At 52.8% G+C, this 19265-nt stretch overlaps 1 protein-coding gene across 5 annotated transcripts in view; it reads right to left on the reverse strand.

Annotated features, from left to right (window-relative positions):
• LOC116955358 (uncharacterized) overlaps positions 1-13911 on the reverse strand; it is a 378574-nt gene extending 364663 nt beyond the window's left edge. For 3 of the 5 annotated variants that reach the window (XM_076053062.1, XM_076053060.1, XM_076053059.1), the window contains exon 1: positions 12771-13911. In XM_076053062.1, the coding sequence (XP_075909177.1) occupies positions 12771-12930 (160 nt within the window). In that variant the 5' untranslated portion in view covers positions 12931-13911. The remainder of the gene's footprint in view (positions 1-12770) is intronic. The other 2 variants (XM_076053063.1, XM_076053061.1) reach the window with 1 other exon arrangement.
• Positions 13912-19265: the final 5354 nt, after the last annotated feature.

Genomic DNA, 19265 nt, shown 5'->3' on the forward strand with positions numbered 1-19265 from the left:
CACTCACTCACCCAGAAACACACACACACATACACTCACCCAGAAACACACACACTCACCCAGAAACACATACACACTCACTCACCAAGAAACACACACACACACTCTCCCAGAAACACACACATATAAACTCACCCACAAACACACACACACACCCAAAAACACACATGCATAACACACACACACACCCAGAAACACACGCACACATACATACACATAGACACATACTCACCTAGAAACACACACTCACTCACTCACCCAGAAACACACACACTCACCCAGAAACACAAACACATACACTCACCCAGAAACACACACACTCACCCAGAAACACACACACATACACTCACCCAGAAACACACACTCACCCAGAAACACACACACACTCACTCACCCAGAAACACACACACATACACTCACCCAGAAACACACACACACGCAGAAACACACACACACACACCCAGAAACACACACACAGACTCACTCACTCACTGACCCAGAAACACACACAAAGAACCCCTGTGTAGCCTTAACAGCGAGCACCTATGAAGGCCGGCACAGCACACGAGGGGGTGGGTGGCCAGCACCACGCCCGGCCGCCTTTGTCTCCCTTAAGGCGATATTTTTACGCACCGCACCAGGTACTCATTTGAGGCTGAGTCGACCTAGGGGAGGACCGGTCCAGATAATCGTCACTGGTGTTGGCCGTGAGCGGGAATCGAACTCGGGACGCCAGGTTCGTAGCGCAGCATAGCGCTAACCGCTACACTACCGCTCCCCAAACACTCACCCACAGTCACTCTCACACAGACACTCACACAGACACTGTCACACACACACAGACACTCACACAGACACTGTCACACACACACAGAGACACACAGACACTGTCACACACACACAGAGACACACAGACACTGTCACACACACACAGAGACACACAGAAACTGTCGCACACACACAGACACTCACACAGACACTGTCACACACAGACACTCACACAGACACTCACATAGACATTGTCACACACAGACACTCACACAGACACTGTCACACACAGACACTCACACAGACACTGTCACACACACAGAGACACACAGACACTTACACAGACACTGTCACACACACAGACACTCACACAGACACTGTCACACACACACAGAGACACACAGACACTCACACAGACACTGTCACACACACACAGACACTCACACAGACACTGTCACACACACAGAGACACACAGACACTCACCCAGACACTGTCACACACACAGACACTCACACAGACACTGTCACACACACACAGAGACACACAGACACTGTCACACACACACACACAGACACACACTCACACAGACACTGTCGCACACAGCACACTCACGCACGCTCACGTTTTCCTTGAGTAAAATGAGTGTGCAAGCAGCAGGCCTATATCTACATCGGGGTGTGGTTGACCAAAAATAAATGTCGCAGAGACACCCTCTCCCCCTTTGCTGCCGGACCCACATTTACCAACAAGTTTTGCCAAGACAGTCTGAAACAACAACAAAAAATAATCGCTTCCAGCATCCTTAAACATCCTCAACATCATCCCCATCATCATCATCGTAGTCGTCGTCACCGCCATGAGCATCGCTCTCAGCAAGTGTCTTTGTAGAACTTCTCTCGCACCGTCACGTGGACAATCGGAGGCGAGGCGTGGGTGGGGGACAGGCAACTCACCAAAACAACACAAACAGCAGTTCTAGAGAACTTAAAACTTTCGTGACTGCAGGAATTCATATTCTTGGTTCTTTCGGTGAAGTCACGTAGATAGAAAATAAAAGAACATTTTTACAAGTCAAAATAAATCAAGAATTATTAATAATAAATAATTATTATTTTTTAAAAAAGGTATCTGCATGACTTTACCGAAAGAACCACGAATACAGTTCGACAGAAATGAGTTGTTCAACCTGTAAGTCTCACAGCATCATCATCATCATCCTCCTCGTGAACATCGTCACCGGATTTAGCCGTGAGCTGAGTAAGCTACAGAGCTCACCGGGCCTCGCATTGTGAGGTTGCCATCTAAATACGGGGAGTGTCAAGATGTACACAATCGGTTGAAACGTAAAGGCGATAAGGGGGGGGGGAGTGGGGGGGTGGAAAGACTCTCTAAATCGGTCATTTTTCTTCCCGATTTGGCACAAACACACAGGCATTCCTCGTTTGACGAACCCTATTAACGAGTTGAATGTTACCAGGTAAGGCCCCACTGAGCTGTCTAGCTCTTTTTCAGAAGCCACCTGGCCACAATTGATAGCTAAAGGAAGTGGCTTGTCATCATCACCACCGCGTGAAAATGTAGAACAGTGGCCAAATACGATAAACGCGTGATGTTGATTCTAAATGTGGAGGGAAAAGCCGGAGGCTACGAAGAGAAACATCCACGCGACCACCGGGAGAACTCCAAATATACAGCAGCAGCAGGCGTGAAGATCGGGGTCGAACCCACGACCTCCTGTATACAAGGCAAGGTCGTTAACATCTCCTAGCCACCGTGGCGTCAGGGTCTGGATCGAACCCACGATCCCCTGTATACCAGGCGAGGTCGTTAACATATCCTAGCCACCGTGGGTGTTAGGGTCAGGATCGAACCCACGACCCCCTGTATACCAGGCGAGGTAGTTAACATCTCCTAGACATCTGCTTCTGCTAACCCCTGCTGCTGCTACTGCTAACTGCCTGCTGCTGCTAACCCCTGCTAGTTTTGACTCCCTTTACAGCTAACCCCTGCTACTGCTAACCGCTGCTACAGCTAACCCCTGTTACTGCTAACCACTACGACAGCTAACCCCTGTTACTGCTAACCCCTGCTACAGCTAACCCCTGTTACTGCTAACTCCTGCTACAGCTAACCCCTGCTACAGCTAACCCCTGTTACTGCTAACTCCTGTTACTGCTAACCCCTGCTACAGCTAACCCCTGCTACTGCTAACCCCTGTTACAGCTAACCCCTGTTACTGCTAACCCCTGCTACAGCTAACCCCTGCTACAGCTAACCCCTGCTACTGCTAACCCCTGTTACTGCTAACCCCTGCTACAGCTAACCCCTGCTACAGCTAACCCCTGCTACTGCTAACCCCTGTTACTGCTAACCCCTACTACTGCTAACCCCTGCTACTGCTAACCCCTGCTACTGCTAACCCCTGTTACAGCTAACCCCTGTTACTGCTAACCCCTGCTACTGCTAACCCCTCTTACAGCTAACCCCTGTTACAGCTAACCCCTGTTACTGCTAACCCCTACTACTGCTAACCCCTGCTACTGCTAACCCCTGCTACTGCTAACCCCTGTTACAGCTAACCCCTGTTACTGCTAACCCCTGCTACTGCTAACCCCTCTTACAGCTAACCCCTGTTACTGCTAACCCCTGCTACTGCTAACCCCTGCTACAGCTAACCCTTGCTACAGCTAACCCCTGCTACTGCTAACCCCTGTTACAGCTAACCCCTGTTACTGCAAACCCCTGCTACTGCTAACCCCTGCTGCAGCTAACCCCTGTTACTGCTAACCCCTGCTACTGCTAACCCCTGCTACTACTAACCCCTGCTACAGCTAACCCCTGTTACTGCTAACCCCTGCTACTGCTAACCCCTGCTACTGCTAACCCCCAACCTCCCAATGTTTCAACTTTGCCGCGCCGGGAGTTTTGATTCGAAGTCGCTTGCCTCGCCACTGTTGGCACCATCATCCCCGGAGTTGATGTTACACTTGTTTTTGTGTTTTATTTTTAAACACTTAGAATAAACTACTCGAGTAGCTGTTTTCGCAGACGCACAAATTCAATTACGTAACATTCCAGAGTGGTGTGTTCCTGGAGCTTTCGCTCGAATCATGACAGAATGGCCACCGCATCTCTTTACACAAGTCCGGTGGTGTCACGGTGATGTCACAGTGGTGTCACGGTGATGTCACGGTGATGTCACGGTGGTGTCACGGTGATGTCACGGTGATGTCACAGTGGTGTCACGGTGGTGTCACGGTGGTGTCACGGTGGTGTCGTGGTGATTTCACGGTGATGTCACGGTGATGTCACGGTGATGTCACGGTGGTGTCACGGTGGTGTCACGGTGATGTCACGGTGGTGTCACGGTGGTGTCGTGGTGATGTCACGGTGATGTCACAGTGGTGTCACGGTGGTGTCACGGTGGTGTCACGGTGATGTCACGGTGGTGTCACGATGGTGTCGTGGTGATGTCACGGTGATGTCACAGTGGTGTCACGGTGATGTCACGGTGGTGTCACGGTGGTGTTACGGTGATGTCACGGTGGTGTCACGGTGATGTCACGGTGGTGTCACGGTGATGTCACGGTGGTGTCACGGTGATGTCACGGTGGTGTCACGGTGGTGTCACGGTGATGTCACGGTGATGTCACGGTGGTGTCGTGGTGATGTCACGGTGATGTCACGGTGGTGTCACGGTGGTGTCGTGGTGGTGTCACGGTGGTGTCACGGTGATGTCACGGTGATGTCACGGTGATGTCGCGGTGGTGTCACGGTGGTGTCACGGTGGTGTCACGGTGATGTCACGGTGGTGTCACGGTGGTGTCACGGTGGTGTCATGGTGATGTCACAGTGGTGTCACGGTGGTGTCACGGTGATGTCACGGTGATGTCACGGTGGTGTCACGGTGGTGTCGCGGTGATGTCACGGTGATGTCACGGTGATGTCACGGTGATGTCACGGTGATGTCACAGTGATGTCACGGTGATGTCACGGTGGTGTCACGGTGGTGTCACGGTGGTGTCGTGGTGATGTCACGGAGATGTCACGGTGATGTCAAGGTGGTGTCACGGTGATGTCACGGTGGTGTCACGGTGATGTCACGGTGGTGTCATGGTGGTGTCACGGTGATGTCACGTTGGTGTCACGGTGATGTCACGGTGATGTCACGGTGGTTGGCGCACTGCGCCACCGTCAAATCGGCCGGGTGATGTGGGAGCCAGCCCTCAACCACCCTGCCCCTCCCCCCCCAGACGCGATGTTGACACACCGCACACCAGGTACTAATTTGAGGGCTGAGTCGATCTACGGGAGGCCCAGGACCGGTTCAGATAATCGCCACTGGTGTTGGCCGTGAGCGGGAATCGAACTCAGGTGGCACTTAATGCACCCCAGACAACACTGACACGTACCGACACACACACCCACTTAAATGACGTCACGCGACTTTGGACGATTTTGACCCCCCCCCCCTCTCGTCACACGGCGTCACAAAAAGTCAGACCCCCCCTCAAATATGACGTCACAAATCTCTGCCCCCCCCCCCATAAAAAAACATCCTTCAAATAGCTTTAAACTATTGTCACTGTAGTGCGTATTTAATGGGGCGCTGCACTCTGATGTTGGAGCATAAAACATTTATTAAAAAGTCTATTTAATTAAGTAGAACGTGTTGTCTATATTTATTTAAAGTTGCGCATTTTGATGTGACGTCACATTTCTCAACCACCCCCCCCAGGTGCGTGACGTCATTTATGGACGGCCCCCAAGTGTCTTCGTCGTGGGCACCGATTCGAACTCGCACTGCAACCCCGGGGCCAGAGAGGATGCGCCCAGCGGTGTAGATCACGCAGCGGCAAATCACCGCTCTTACTTCATCATTATTATTATTAGTGCAGAGGACAAACTCGGGCGGGGTTACAACAGGGGCTGGAGGCACAGGTGGGGCCACGAGTTCGCAGAGCCCTTACATGGCCCATAGCCCCAGCTATACCCACTGCCCTGGCAATAGCCATACCCACAGACCTGGCAATAGCCATACCCACAGACCTAGCAATAGCCATACCCACAGGCCTTGTCATAGCCATACCCACAGGCCTTGTCATAGCCATACACATAGACCTGCCAATAGCCATACCCACAGACCTGGCAATAGCCATACCCACAGACCTGGCAATAGCCATACCCACAGACCTGGCAATAGCCATACCCACAGACCTGGCAATAGCCATACCCACAGGCCTGGCAATAGCCATACCCATAGACCTGGCAATAGCCATACCCACAAAGCCTAACAATAGCCATACCCACAGACCTGGCAATAGCCATACCCACAGACCTGCAATAGCCATACCCACAGGCCTTGTCATAGCCATACCCACAGGCCTGGCAATAGCTAAACCCACAGACCTGGCAATAGCCTTACCCACAGACCTGGCAATAGCCATACCCACAGACCTGGCAATAGCCATACCCACAGGCCTGGCAATAGCCATACCGACAGACCTGGCAATAGCCATACCCACAGACCTGGCAATAGCCATACCCACAGGCCTTGTCATAGCCATACCCACAGGCCTGGCAATAGCCATACCCACAGACCTGGCAATAGCCATACCCACAGACCTGCAATAGCCATACCCACAGGCCTTGTCATAGCCATACCCACAGGCCTGGCAATAGCCATACCCACAGGCCTTGTCATAGCCATACCCACAGGCCTGGCAATAGCCATACCCACAGGCCTTGTCATATCCATACCCACAGGCCTGGCAATAGCCATACCCACAGACCTGGCAATAGCCATACCCACAGACCTGCAATAGCCATACCCACAGGCCTTGTCATAGCCATACCCACAGGCCTGGCAATAGCCATAACCACAGGCCTTGTCATAGCCATACCCACAGGCCTGGCAATAGCCATACCCACAGGCCTTGTCATAGCCATACCCACAGGCCTGGCAATAGCCATACCCACAGGCCTTGTCATAGCCATACCCACAGACCTGGCAATAGCCATACTCACAGGCATGGCAATAGCCATACCCACCGGCCTGGCAATAGCCATACCCACAGGCCTGGCAATAGCCATACCCACAGGCCTGGCAATAGCCATACCCACAGACCTGGCAATAGACATACCCACAGACCTGGCAATAGCCATACCCACAGACCTGGCAATAGCCATACCCACAGACCTGCAATAGCCTTACCCACAGACCTGGCAATAGCCATACCCACAGTCCTTGTTATAGCCATACTCACAGACCTGGCAATAGTCATACCCACAAGCCTAACAATAGCAATACCCACAAGCCTGGCAATAGCTATACCCACAGACCTGCCAATAGTAATACCCACAGATCTGGCAATAGCCATACCGACATACCAAACAATAGCCATACCCACAGACCTGACCTCACTCCTAGCCATGGCTGTAATCTTCACCATAGCCCTAGGCCAACCCCGCATACCTGACCCCTCCACCTTAACTGCAGCCCCAATCGCACCCATAGGGCTAACTCTCCCCCGCTAGCCACATCTAAACCATAATTACAGGGCTTGCTGTGTGTGTTTTGTTCGCTGTCTTCCCCCCCACCCTGCACCTGCGATTAGCACGGTTGGCTACGTAACTTTGCGGAAAAAGCCCCAGCACGCATAAATATAGGCAGAGCCATATTCAGACATCTAACCCGCACAAAAACTCATAGCTCGAACCTCCGTTCGAACCACAGCCTTAACCATATCCGTACACGCAGTTCCAACCCTTAGCCATTGACCCAGCCATAACGATAGCCCCAACATTCACCCTAGCGTCATCCGAACTCTCGCTCGATCCTTCTCTCCAGCCTGAGCGTGACACCAAACTCCCAACTCTTGCCATCGCTAAGAGCTCTGCTCCCGACGAACGTGCAATTGTCGCCTCCAGCCGATCGACAGCACCAGACCCTGCCCTTCGAAGCGGCAGTCCAAAACAAGTCCCTATCATACCCACAGCCCTACACCGTGGCCGCTAACCCAAAGAGCGGTGCTTCTTCTACTTCACCTAGGGGTGCACGCTGCAACCCCTGGGGGTGCCAGATGCCCTTTCCTTGGGGGTGGCGAGACGTGGCAAGATTCACGTTATAAGGTAAAGCATCGAAAACGCACATTAGGCACGGGCCCGTTACGTAACAACTTACTTTGTTTCATCAAAACCCTCTATCTTCTTTTTACGAACATGATTGCGTTTTCGTAACGTTTGAGAACCAAGGGTGATGCAAGGCTGCAGAGAATGCTTAATGACAACTGCTATAGATAGACAGAGCCGCAGCGCTAACCAGAGTTACACAGCCTTACCCAGAGCGTGAACTCAAACCCAAGTCGCTATCATATCCGCAGCCACTAAACCCTATAGATAGACATAACTCCAGCCCTAACAATAGCCCCAAGCCCCCGAATAACATCCGAAGCCCCGAGCTCTCTCCCTTATCCAACCGCCTTACACAACCCATGTCCACTAACTCAAATAAAGAATTCCGAACACTGCTCGTAACCCTCACCAGCCCCTATCCCTAACACTATCCCCGTCCCTACACTACCCCTATCCCTAACACTACCCCCATGTCTAACACTACCTCCATCTCTAACACTACCACCATCTCTAACACTACCACCATCTCTAACACTACCACCATCTCTAACACTACCCCCGTCCCTACACTACCCCCGTCCCTAACACTACCCCAATCCCTACACTACCCCTATCCCTAACACTACCCTCAACTCTAACACTACCCCCATCTCTAACACTACCACCATCACTAACACTACCCCCACCACTAACACTACCCCTATCCCTAACACTAGCCCCGTCCCTAACACTACCCCTATCCCTAACACTACCCCTATCTCTAACACTACCACCATCTCTAACACTACACCTATCCATAACACTACCCTCAACTCTAACACTACCCCAATCCCTACACTACCCCTATCCCTAACACTACCCCCGCCCCAAACACTACCACCATCTCTAACACTACCCTCAACTCTAACACTACCCTAAACTCTAACACTACTCCCATCTTTAACACTACCACCATCACTAACACTACCCCCAACCCTAACACTACCCCCGTCCCTAACACTACCCCAATCCCTACACTACCCCTATCCCTAACACTACCCTCAACTCTAACACTACCCCCACCACGAACACTACCCCTACCCCTAACACTACCCCTAACACTACCCATACCCCTAACACTACCCCTAACACTACCACCATCACTAACACTACCCCCACCACTAACACTACCCCCACCACTTACACTACCCCTATCCATAATACTACCCCCACCACTAACACTACCCCCACCACCAACACTACCCCCATCACTAACACTACCCCTATCCCTACACTACCCCTATCCCTAACACTAGCCTCAACTCTAACACTATCCCCCATCTCTAACACTACCACCATCACTAACACTACCCCCACCCCTAACACTACCCCCGTCCCTAACACTACCCCAATCCCTACACTACCCCATCCCTAACACTACCCTCAACTCTAACACTACCCCCACCACGAACACTACCCATACCCCTAACACTACCCCTACCCCTAACACTACCACCATCACTAACACTACCCCCACCACTAACACTACCCCCACCACTTACACTACCCCTATCCATAATACTACCCCCACCACTAACACTACCCCCACCACTAACACTACCCCCACCACCAACACTACCCCCATCACTAACACTATCCCTATCCCTACACTACCCCTATCCATAACACTACCCCCACCACTAACACTACCCCCACCACTAACACTACCCCCACCACCAACACTACCCCCCATCACTAACACTATCCCTACACTATCCCTAACACTACCCTCAACTCTAACACTATCCCCCATCTCTAACACTACCACCATCACTAACACTACCCCCACCACTTACACTACCCCTATCCATAATACTATCCTTATCCCAGTCACGACCCCTACATATTCAACTGCAATTCACTAACCCCCAATTACTCGCAATGCCCCTACTCCCAAACTCCCATACACGACCCTGATCCCCATCGCTATCCACGTCCCCTAATCCCCGTCTCGCCGTGAAGGGGGTCAACGTCTCCGTGTCAGGCCACGGTGCATGGGGGAGGCCATCACCGTCTGAACGACCCCTTGCCACAGACGTCGCCGGTTCGATCTCACGGAGCGGCAGCTGAGACGGCGCCCCAAAGGGTTCGCCACACGTTGGCGCACGTGGCGGGGTGGTGAAGCGTGGGGAACAGTCCCGCCGCCTGTGACGAGGACGCTTGGCCAGAGTGGAAGAGTAGGCCAAGCACACATCCTCTCGCACTAGAGTGAGGATTTTTAGAACTACCTCTAGTAGGGGTGGGGTGGGTGGGTTGGGGTTTTAGGGGCTTCAGCCAGCAGTGGTGGCGTGAGAAATTGCAGGGTTGCGCCTACTGAGAAGCTGTCCACGCACTACCACGCACTACCACGCACTACCACGCACTACCATTCACTACCACGCACTACCATTCACTACCACGCACTACCACGCACTACCATTAACTACCACGCACGACCATTCACTACCATTCACTACCACGCACTACCACGCACTACCATTCACTACCATGCACTACCACGCACTACCACGCACTGCCACGCACTACCATTCACTACCATGCACTACCACGCATTACCACGCACTGCCACGCATTACCACGCACTACCATTCACTACCACGCACTACCATTCACTACCACGCACTACCACGCACTGCCATTCACTACCACGCACTACCATTCACTACCACGCACTACCATTCACTACCACGCACTACCATTCACTACCACGCATTACCACGCACTACCATGCATTACCACGCACTGCCACGCACTACCACACACTACCACGCACTACCACACACTACCATGCACTACCACGCACTACCATTCACTACCACGCACTACCATTCACTACCACGCATTACCACGCACTGCCACGCATTACCACGCACTACCATTCACTACCACGCACTACCATTCACTACCACGCACTACCACACACTAGCACGCACTACCACACACTACCACGCACTGCCACGCACTGCCACGCAATACCACGCACTACCACGCACTGCCACGCACTACCATGCACTACCACGCACTACCACGCACTACCACGTACTACCACGCACTACCACGCACTACCATGCACTACGACGCACTACCACACACTACCATGCACTACGACGCACTACCACACACTACCATGCACTACCACGCACTACCACGCACTACCACGCATTACCACGCACTACCATGCACTACCACACACTACCATGCACTACCACACACTACCACGCACTACCACGCACTGCAATGCACTACCATGCACTACCACACACTACCACGCACTACCACGCACTGCAATGCACTACCACGCATTACCACGCACTACCACGCACTACCATTCACTACCACACACTGCCACCCACTACCACGCACTACCACGCACTGCAATGCACTACCACGCACTACCACGCACTACAATGCACTACCACGCACTACAATGCACTACCACGCACTACCACACACTACAATGCACTACCACGCACTACCACACACTACCCACGCACTACCACGCACTACCACGCACTGCAATGCACTACCACGCACTGCAATGCACTACCACGAACTACCACGCACGGCCACGCACTACCACACACTACCACGCACTACCACGCACTACCACACACTGTAATGCACTAGCACGCACTACCACACACTACAATGCACTACCACGCACTACAACACACTACCCACGCACTACCACGCACTGCCACGCACTACCCACGCTGGTCAACTGCGCGTTGGTGACCTGCCCACCAAATAATCGCAAACAAATCGGGGTTAGTGGAACTTGGAGAACGTCGAGAGGAGGTGGGGGGGGGGGGTAGTAGACAGGTCCCTGCCAGGGGGACCCCCCCCCCCCCCCCCTGTAGCCTTGACAGACAACTCAACCCGAAGTGTCAGAACATCGTTCGGAGTGCTGGGGACGAGCAGCCTACAAACACAGCCCGTGCCATCTCATCAAGGCCGTCATTATCATATACATATTGGGGGGGACACATTACCCCCCCCCCCAATATTAAAATATGCTCAAAATGTGCCCCCCCCTCCACACAATATTTTGCTATAAAATAGATGTATGTTCATACGATTGTGGTTATGGTTGTACTTTATCAATCCCTGATCTCTGCCATTACATACAATGAAACAATAAAAGGTATAAAAAAGAAAATAACAGAGCAATGTAATACAATAACACTATTAGGCAATATTGTAAAAAATAAATAAAAAGTCCATCATATGTGTTAGTGAAGTTTTTTTTAGTTTAGGCAAGAAATTAGTTTTCAAATTTAGATTTTTTTCTGGGGGGGGGGACCCCCAAACGCCCTGGAAGATTTGGTCCCCCCCCCACAAATGTTTAATCCATGGCTACGGCCTTGCATATCACGATCTCAAATCGGAGGTTTCTGCCACCTCGGCTGACGACGGCACCCTCGTCACTTCATCCGTTCGCTGTGGTCGGGTGGCGGTGTTAGTGGAGTGGAGTACGACACGAGACAAAGACAAAGATCCCCCCGTGTAGCCTTAACAGCCTGTAGGGGCAAGTGCTGATAGCGAGCAGCACCTATGAAGGCCGGCCGGCACGGCACACGAGGGGGTGGGTGGCCAGCACCACGCCCGGTCGCCTTTGTAGACACACCGCACCAGGCTACTCATTTGAGGCCGAGTCGACCTAGGTGAGACCCAGGACCGGTTCAGATAATCGTCACTGGTGTTGGCCGCGAGCGGGAATCGAACTCGGGTCGCGGGGTCCGTAACGCAGCTTAGCGCTAAGCGCTACACTACCGCTCCCCCACGAACGGACACAGACAGACACATGTACACACACACACACACTCACCTAATCCCTGTTGGGCTGACGTAATCCCCGATGTCAAGAGGAGTCCCAGGGCAGACGCCAGCATCATCGTCGTCGTCGTAGTCAACGTGGTGCCTCGCATGACGGGATCACAGCGTCGTCTTCTCTTATACTTGACACTCGAACGGGAGATGATGTGCATGGTGGTGGGTGGTGGTGGTGCTTGCCGTTTGCAGATCTTGATGCGGTTGTCGGTGGAGTTGCGTCGATACGCGAACTCCTTGTCAAGTCGGACGTCTCGCCACGAACGTCTTACACCGCGGCACGCGAATACCCAGCGGAGTGCACTCGAATTTGTATCGTATTTAAATATATATATCTGGTCGCAATCACAATAAAAATTACAATTAGCGACGATTATTAAAGTCCGCGAATGATGATGCCGTTAAGAGCCGATTGCAAATATTCCGATGTTCGCCCGTTTTAAATATCCGATGGGGGAGAGTGGGGAGCAGATTAACAGATTATTGAAGAATCCAACTTTCCTTCAGCTCGGCTAAACTCTGCCATCTCTGCCTGCTGCCGCGAGCGAGTCAGAACGAGCCAACTGCAGGGGGAATCCTACTGGCACCTGAGATCGGCACACTGCCCCGCATTGCTCAGTGTTAAGACAACGGCTTCACTTGGGGAGAGTAGCAACAACACGAGGAACCTCCTCCTCCTCCTCTCTCGCCCCCCCCACAAACCCCCCCTGGTCGCTCTTGCGCCTTCTCCGCAAGACGCACGAGAAATTCCTTGCCCGGCGGTTCAACTTTGCGCTCGAGACGCCGTCTTGGGGCTGGGTTGGGTGGATGGGTGGGTGGGAAGAAGCGATGCCTTCTTTTCTCTTCCAAAAGTTGCGACTTCTCACCAAACTCCTTCCTCTCTCTCTCTCTCTTTCTCTCTAAGTCTCTCTCTCTCTCTCTCGCCTGATTCGTGGCCGCAGGAGTGGCCGAGCGGTTTAGACGGACGGATGAGACGCGCCGGGGATGGGGGGGGGGGAGAGAGAGAGAGATCGTTGCTTGGGATGGATGGTGGCGGTGCTGCTGGTGGTGGTGGTGCTGGTGGAGGACTCGCTGCTGAAGAGAGGGAATGCGGTGGTTGGTGGTGGTGGTGGTGGTAGTAGTGGTGGTGGCTGAGAGGGAGGGGAGACCGGGTAACCCGGACCCGCCTCTTCGTGCGCGTTCGGGGACCAATCGCCTTGCGTGGGTCGGGCCCGGGGGTAAGCCAGGAGGAGCGTGGAAGGCGGGGGGGGCGACGTCGCTTCCACACCGCAAACATAGATCATCATCGTCGGATTCGTGTTCGTGTGCACCATGCCCATGATCCAATGAGTTATTATATAATCCCCCCCATCCACCCAACACCCCCCCCCCCTCCTCTCCCCCCGTGTCTCATTGCTCACTTACAGAAATATGTACACGATTCTCCCCCGGGTTACGTATGCACCACCCCCTGTGCTATAAATCCCAGCCGTGTTCAATCCACTGCTGAGTGATTCCTGGCGGTGGCTGGCTCCATTCCTGGATGGAGGTGTGTGGGTGGCGAGTTGCAGGGGGAGGAGGGAGGCTTGGATTTTTGACCATACTTCACCACGCTGGTCAAGTGTTCGGGTTGAAGGTGGGGGCATAGATGCAAGGCAGTACACCAGTGTCTCTTGCTGCAGTTCTTGCAGTCGTCCACGACAGCTCTGACACGCGCGGCCTGGGTGGTGGTGGTGGTCGTCCATCCAAGCACTCGGCCAGTCTCAAATTCGCGCTTTAATATTATCAATAATTATACATTCATTACCCCTCCCCCACCCACCCACTCTGGCCTACGCACCTGATCGGCTCACAGGTGACGACATCACACCGATCCCACCACCGTCTATTTAATAACGAAAGAGGAGAGGGAGGCTTTCCCCCACGGGCTCCGTGGCTGTCCGCCTGATGATTTCGGTGGTTGTAATTAGCGGTACCTCGAATTGCAAAGGGGGACGTCCATAAATGACGTCACGCGATTTTTGACGATGTTTGATCCCCCCCCACCCACCCCCTCGTCGTACGGCGTCACAAAAAGTCAGGCCCCCCCCCCTCAAATGTGACGTCACAAAGCTCTGCCCCCCCCCCCGAAAAAAATAAAACATGCTTCAAATCGCTTTAAACTATTGTCATTGTAGTGCGTATTTAATGTGCCGCTGCACTCTGATGTTGTAGGAGAAAACATTTATTACAAAGTCTATTTAATTAAGTAGAACGTTTTGATTTAAAGCTTTCGTGACTGCAGTAATTCATATTCTTAGTTTTTTCGGTAAAGTCACGTTGAAGAGAAACAACAAAATAATAAAATATATATAAAACAATAGATGACCGTTTGAGTTATGGTCGAAACGTCGTGAGAATTTTTTATTGTTTTATATATATTTTATTATTTTGTTGTTTCTCTTCAACGTGACTTTACCGAAAAAACTAAGAATAAGTAGAACGTGTTGCCTGTATTTATTTAAAGTTGCGGCATTTTGATGTGACGTCACATTTCTCAACGCCCCCCCCCCCTCGTCACACATCGTCACAAACGTCTGACCCCTCCCACCCCCCAACCCGCTAGGTGCGTGACGTCATTTATGGACGATCCCCAAACGTTGCGGCGGGTGGGAACTTCTCAAACTCACGAGCGGTGTGCGCCCTACGACTCACGTGGTCGGCCACGAATTGGCCACCCTTTGTCTGCGCGACAAACCCCACCCACTGTTTTTTTTGCGTCGGGTGGTGCTGGCCGGGGCTCAACGACGACACATTATTTAAACCCCGAAGGGACAACAAAGAGACACCTCCCATCTCGGCGACCCTTCGCCCGTCCCGCTTGCTGTGCCGCCACCTCCTGGCCGACCCGGCACGGGGGGACCGGTCCCACGGCCCCGCGCCTTGGTTGATGGATCGTTGGTGGGAAGCTGGGACACGTGGGAACTTTCTGCGACCGGTATTATGGTTCGCAACTTTTTTTTTGTGTCAGATCGCGTGCAGTTAACCGTGTGCGGACACTGCCGTGTGTGTGTGTCTGTGTGTCTGTGTGTGTGTGTCTGTGTGTGTGTCTGTGTGTGTGTGTGTCTGTGTGTGTGTGTGTAACTATGTGTGTGTCTGTGTGTGTGTCTGTGTGTGTGTGTAACTATGTGTGTGTCTGTGTGTGTCTGTGTGTGTGTGTCTGTGTGTGTGTCTGTGTGTGTCTGTGTGTGTGTCTGTGTGTGTGTCTGTGTGTGTGTCTGTGTGTGTGTGTCTGTGTGTGTGTAACTATGTGTGTGTCTGTGTGTGTATCTGTGTGTGTGTCTGTGTGTGTCTGTGTGTATGTGTGTCTGTGTGTGTGTGTATGTGTGTCTGTGTGTGTGTCTGTGTGTGTGTCTGTGTGTGTGTCTGTTGTGTGTGTGTGTCTGTGTGTGTGTGTCTGTGTGTGTGTCTGTGTGTGTGTGTCTGTGTGTGTGTCTGTGTGTGTGTCTGTGTGTGTGTGTCTGTGTGTGTGTGTGTCTGTGTGTGTGTCTGTGTGTGTGTGTGTCTGTGTGTCTGTGTGTGTTTCTGTGTGTCTGTGTGTGTGTCTGTGTGTGTGTCTGTGTGTGTGTGTGTCTGTGTCTGTGTGTGTGTGTATGTCTGTGTGTGTGTCTGTCTGTGTGTGTCTGTGTGTGTGTGTCTGTGTGTGTGTGTAACTATGTGTGTGTCTGTGTGTGTGTGTCTGTGTGTGTCTGTGTGTGTCTGTGTGTGTGTCTGTGTGTGTGTCTGTGTGTGTGTGTCTGTGTGTGTGTAACTATGTGTGTGTCTGTGTGTGTATCTGTGTGTGTGTCTGTGTGTGTCTGTGTGTATGTGTGTCTGTGTGTGTGTGTATGTGTGTCTGTGTGTGTGTCTGTGTGTGTGTCTGTGTGTGTGTCTGTTGTGTGTGTGTGTCTGTGTGTGTGTGTCTGTGTGTGTGTCTGTGTGTGTGTGTCTGTGTGTGTGTCTGTGTGTGTGTCTGTGTGTGTGTGTCTGTGTGTGTGTGTGTCTGTGTGTGTGTGTGTGTCTGTGTGTGTGTGTGTCTGTGTGTAGTCCGGCAAAACAACCCCCTACCTCCTCGCGGTGCCGGACGGGCAACTCTGTCGTGGACAGCGCTGTGGGGGGAGATCCAATTTTGATTGGCTCCTCCCCTCATGGCATATGTGTCCACCACAGGGGCTAAACGGGGGCTCTGGACGGGTGCGAGGGGCTGGTAACCCCTCCACCTTCAATTAATTACCACGAAACTACGATTGAAATATGTAACAACTAAGCTTGTGCCGGAGGCCCCGGGGGGCCAGGCGTCTATGACGTCTCCTGGCCAAACCCCAATTGGCGGAGCCAGGAGATTGAATACCTACCCTCGGGGCTACTCCAGAAACAACGAAAAGCCACTACGGTTGGCCACGTGGAATGTTCGAACGCTCACTGCAGAGGAGAGGCTGCCACTCCTCTGTCGGGAGCTGGACCGGTACCGCCTGGATCTATGCGGCATTCAGGAGGTCCGGTGGACCGGCTCTGGCTCCTGCCACCATGAGGGGTGGACAGTCCTCTACTCGGGGCAGCAGACTGCCAAACAACAGGGTGTGGGTCTTCTTTTGAACAAAAGAATGAAGGGGGCGTGGGAGCGTGGCGGTGAGGTGTGGGAAGCTGTAAGCCCCAGGCTACTTTGGGCTCGCCTTCCCATCAACCGGAGGCGAGGAATGGTGGTCGTGGTTACTTATGCCCCCACCGAAGATGAACATCCGTGGAGGGATGCAGGCAAAGCCGATGAGTCAGATGCCTTCTATGACCTCCAGTCACAGGTGCTGGCTAAAGTGGCCCCTCGGGATAGAGTCATCATGTTGGGTGACTTCAATGCCCGAGTTGGTCATGATACTGGCACCTGGTCTGGAGTGATTGGAGGGCATGGGCCAGATCAGCTCAATAACAACGGTAGGAGGCTGCTAGATTTTTGTGCAGCCCATGGGCTTGTAATTACCAACACGCTGTTCCGGCATCGGCGCATCCACACAACATCATGGATGCATGCCGGGTCCAAGCAAGAACATCTGCTGGACTACATAGTGACGGACCAGCGAATGCGAGCCCATGTCCTTGACACCAGGACCTACCGTGGAGCTGATCTGCCCTCTGACCATCGACTAGTCATCTGTAAGATGCGCCTGCCATTCTTCCACTCCGGTGGTGGGTGTACACCCAGGACCCCATTCCAACCTAAAGTGGCCTGGTCTCAGTTATCTGATGAAAGTTGCAAGCGAGAATTTCATCATCGCTTGCGGCTGGGATTGGCATCGTCCCCGACTCCTCCTGATGTCGAGGGTAAATGGGCGAGGTTTAGGACTGTGACTCATGCAGCTGCAATGGCTGCTTTGGGTACGCGGTCCAGACCTCCCCAGACACCCTGGATGACAGAGGAGTTGTTCAGGATGGTTGAGAAAAAGCGACAGGCCCACTGTCATCGGCTACAGAATCCCACGTCAGAGAATGAGGAGGCTTACCGCAGCCTTCGCTCGGAGGTTCGGAGAGCCGTGAGGCGCTGCAAGGATGGGTGGTGGTCGCGGGTTGCTGAGGAGATGGAGTCTGCCTCAGTGGCCCGTGATCACAAATCTCTATTTAACTCCATCAAAAAAGTAACCTGCAGCGCCACACCTATTACCATCATTAGGGGAAAAAACGGTGATCCAATTTCCGACCCCCAGGAACAGGTTCGCAGATTTGCTGAGCATTTCTGTGAGGTCCTGGGGGAGGGAAAATCCCTCAGCCAGGAAAACATCGCGGCACAAAGTGAGGATGACCCTGCTGAGGCTGCGGTGCCTCAAATATTGGATGAAGTCACCCCCTGTGAGTGGCTGGCTGAGGTGCCATCTGCTGAGGAAGTATTGAAGGCGATCCGGAGTCTGAGACCAGGAAAGGCAGCGGGCAGAGATGATCTCCCAAGCGAAATGCTGAGGGAGGGTGGCGTTTGTGCACAGACTGCCCTATATGACATCATAACAACAGTCTGGACCACTGGACGGGTTCCGCAGGATTGGAAGGATGCCCTGGTGGTCCCCCTTTTTAAGAAGGGGGACCGCACAGACTGTAACAACTACAGGGGCATCTCACTCCTCAGTGTGCCGGGAAAGGTCCTGGCAAGGATTATTCAGCATCGCCTTGCCAGGCACGCTGAGGAGAGGCTTGCGGAGCCCCAATGCGGTTTCAGGAAAGGGCGGTCCTGCACAGATGCCATATTTTCTGTCCGTCTGCTACAGCAGAGGTGTAGGGAATTCCAACAAGACCTACATCTCTGCTTTATTGACCTGGTCAAGGCCTATGATACCATCAGTAGGCCTGGGCTCTGGGTCGTTCTTCGTGCTTTTGGAGTACCTGACCCTCTGCTCACGATCATTAAGGACCTTCATGATGGTGAGCGGGCCCGGGTAAAACTACGTGGCCGGGAGTCAGAGCCATTCCCTGTACACCTTGGGGTGCGACAGGGATGTCCTTTGGCTCCCACATT

Source organism: Petromyzon marinus, chromosome 59, assembly GCF_048934315.1.
Source record: "Petromyzon marinus isolate PM22_M1 ecotype Great Lakes invasive population chromosome 59, UKy_Petmar_22M1.pri1.0, whole genome shotgun sequence".
Taxonomy (NCBI): domain Eukaryota; kingdom Metazoa; phylum Chordata; class Hyperoartia; order Petromyzontiformes; family Petromyzontidae; genus Petromyzon; species Petromyzon marinus.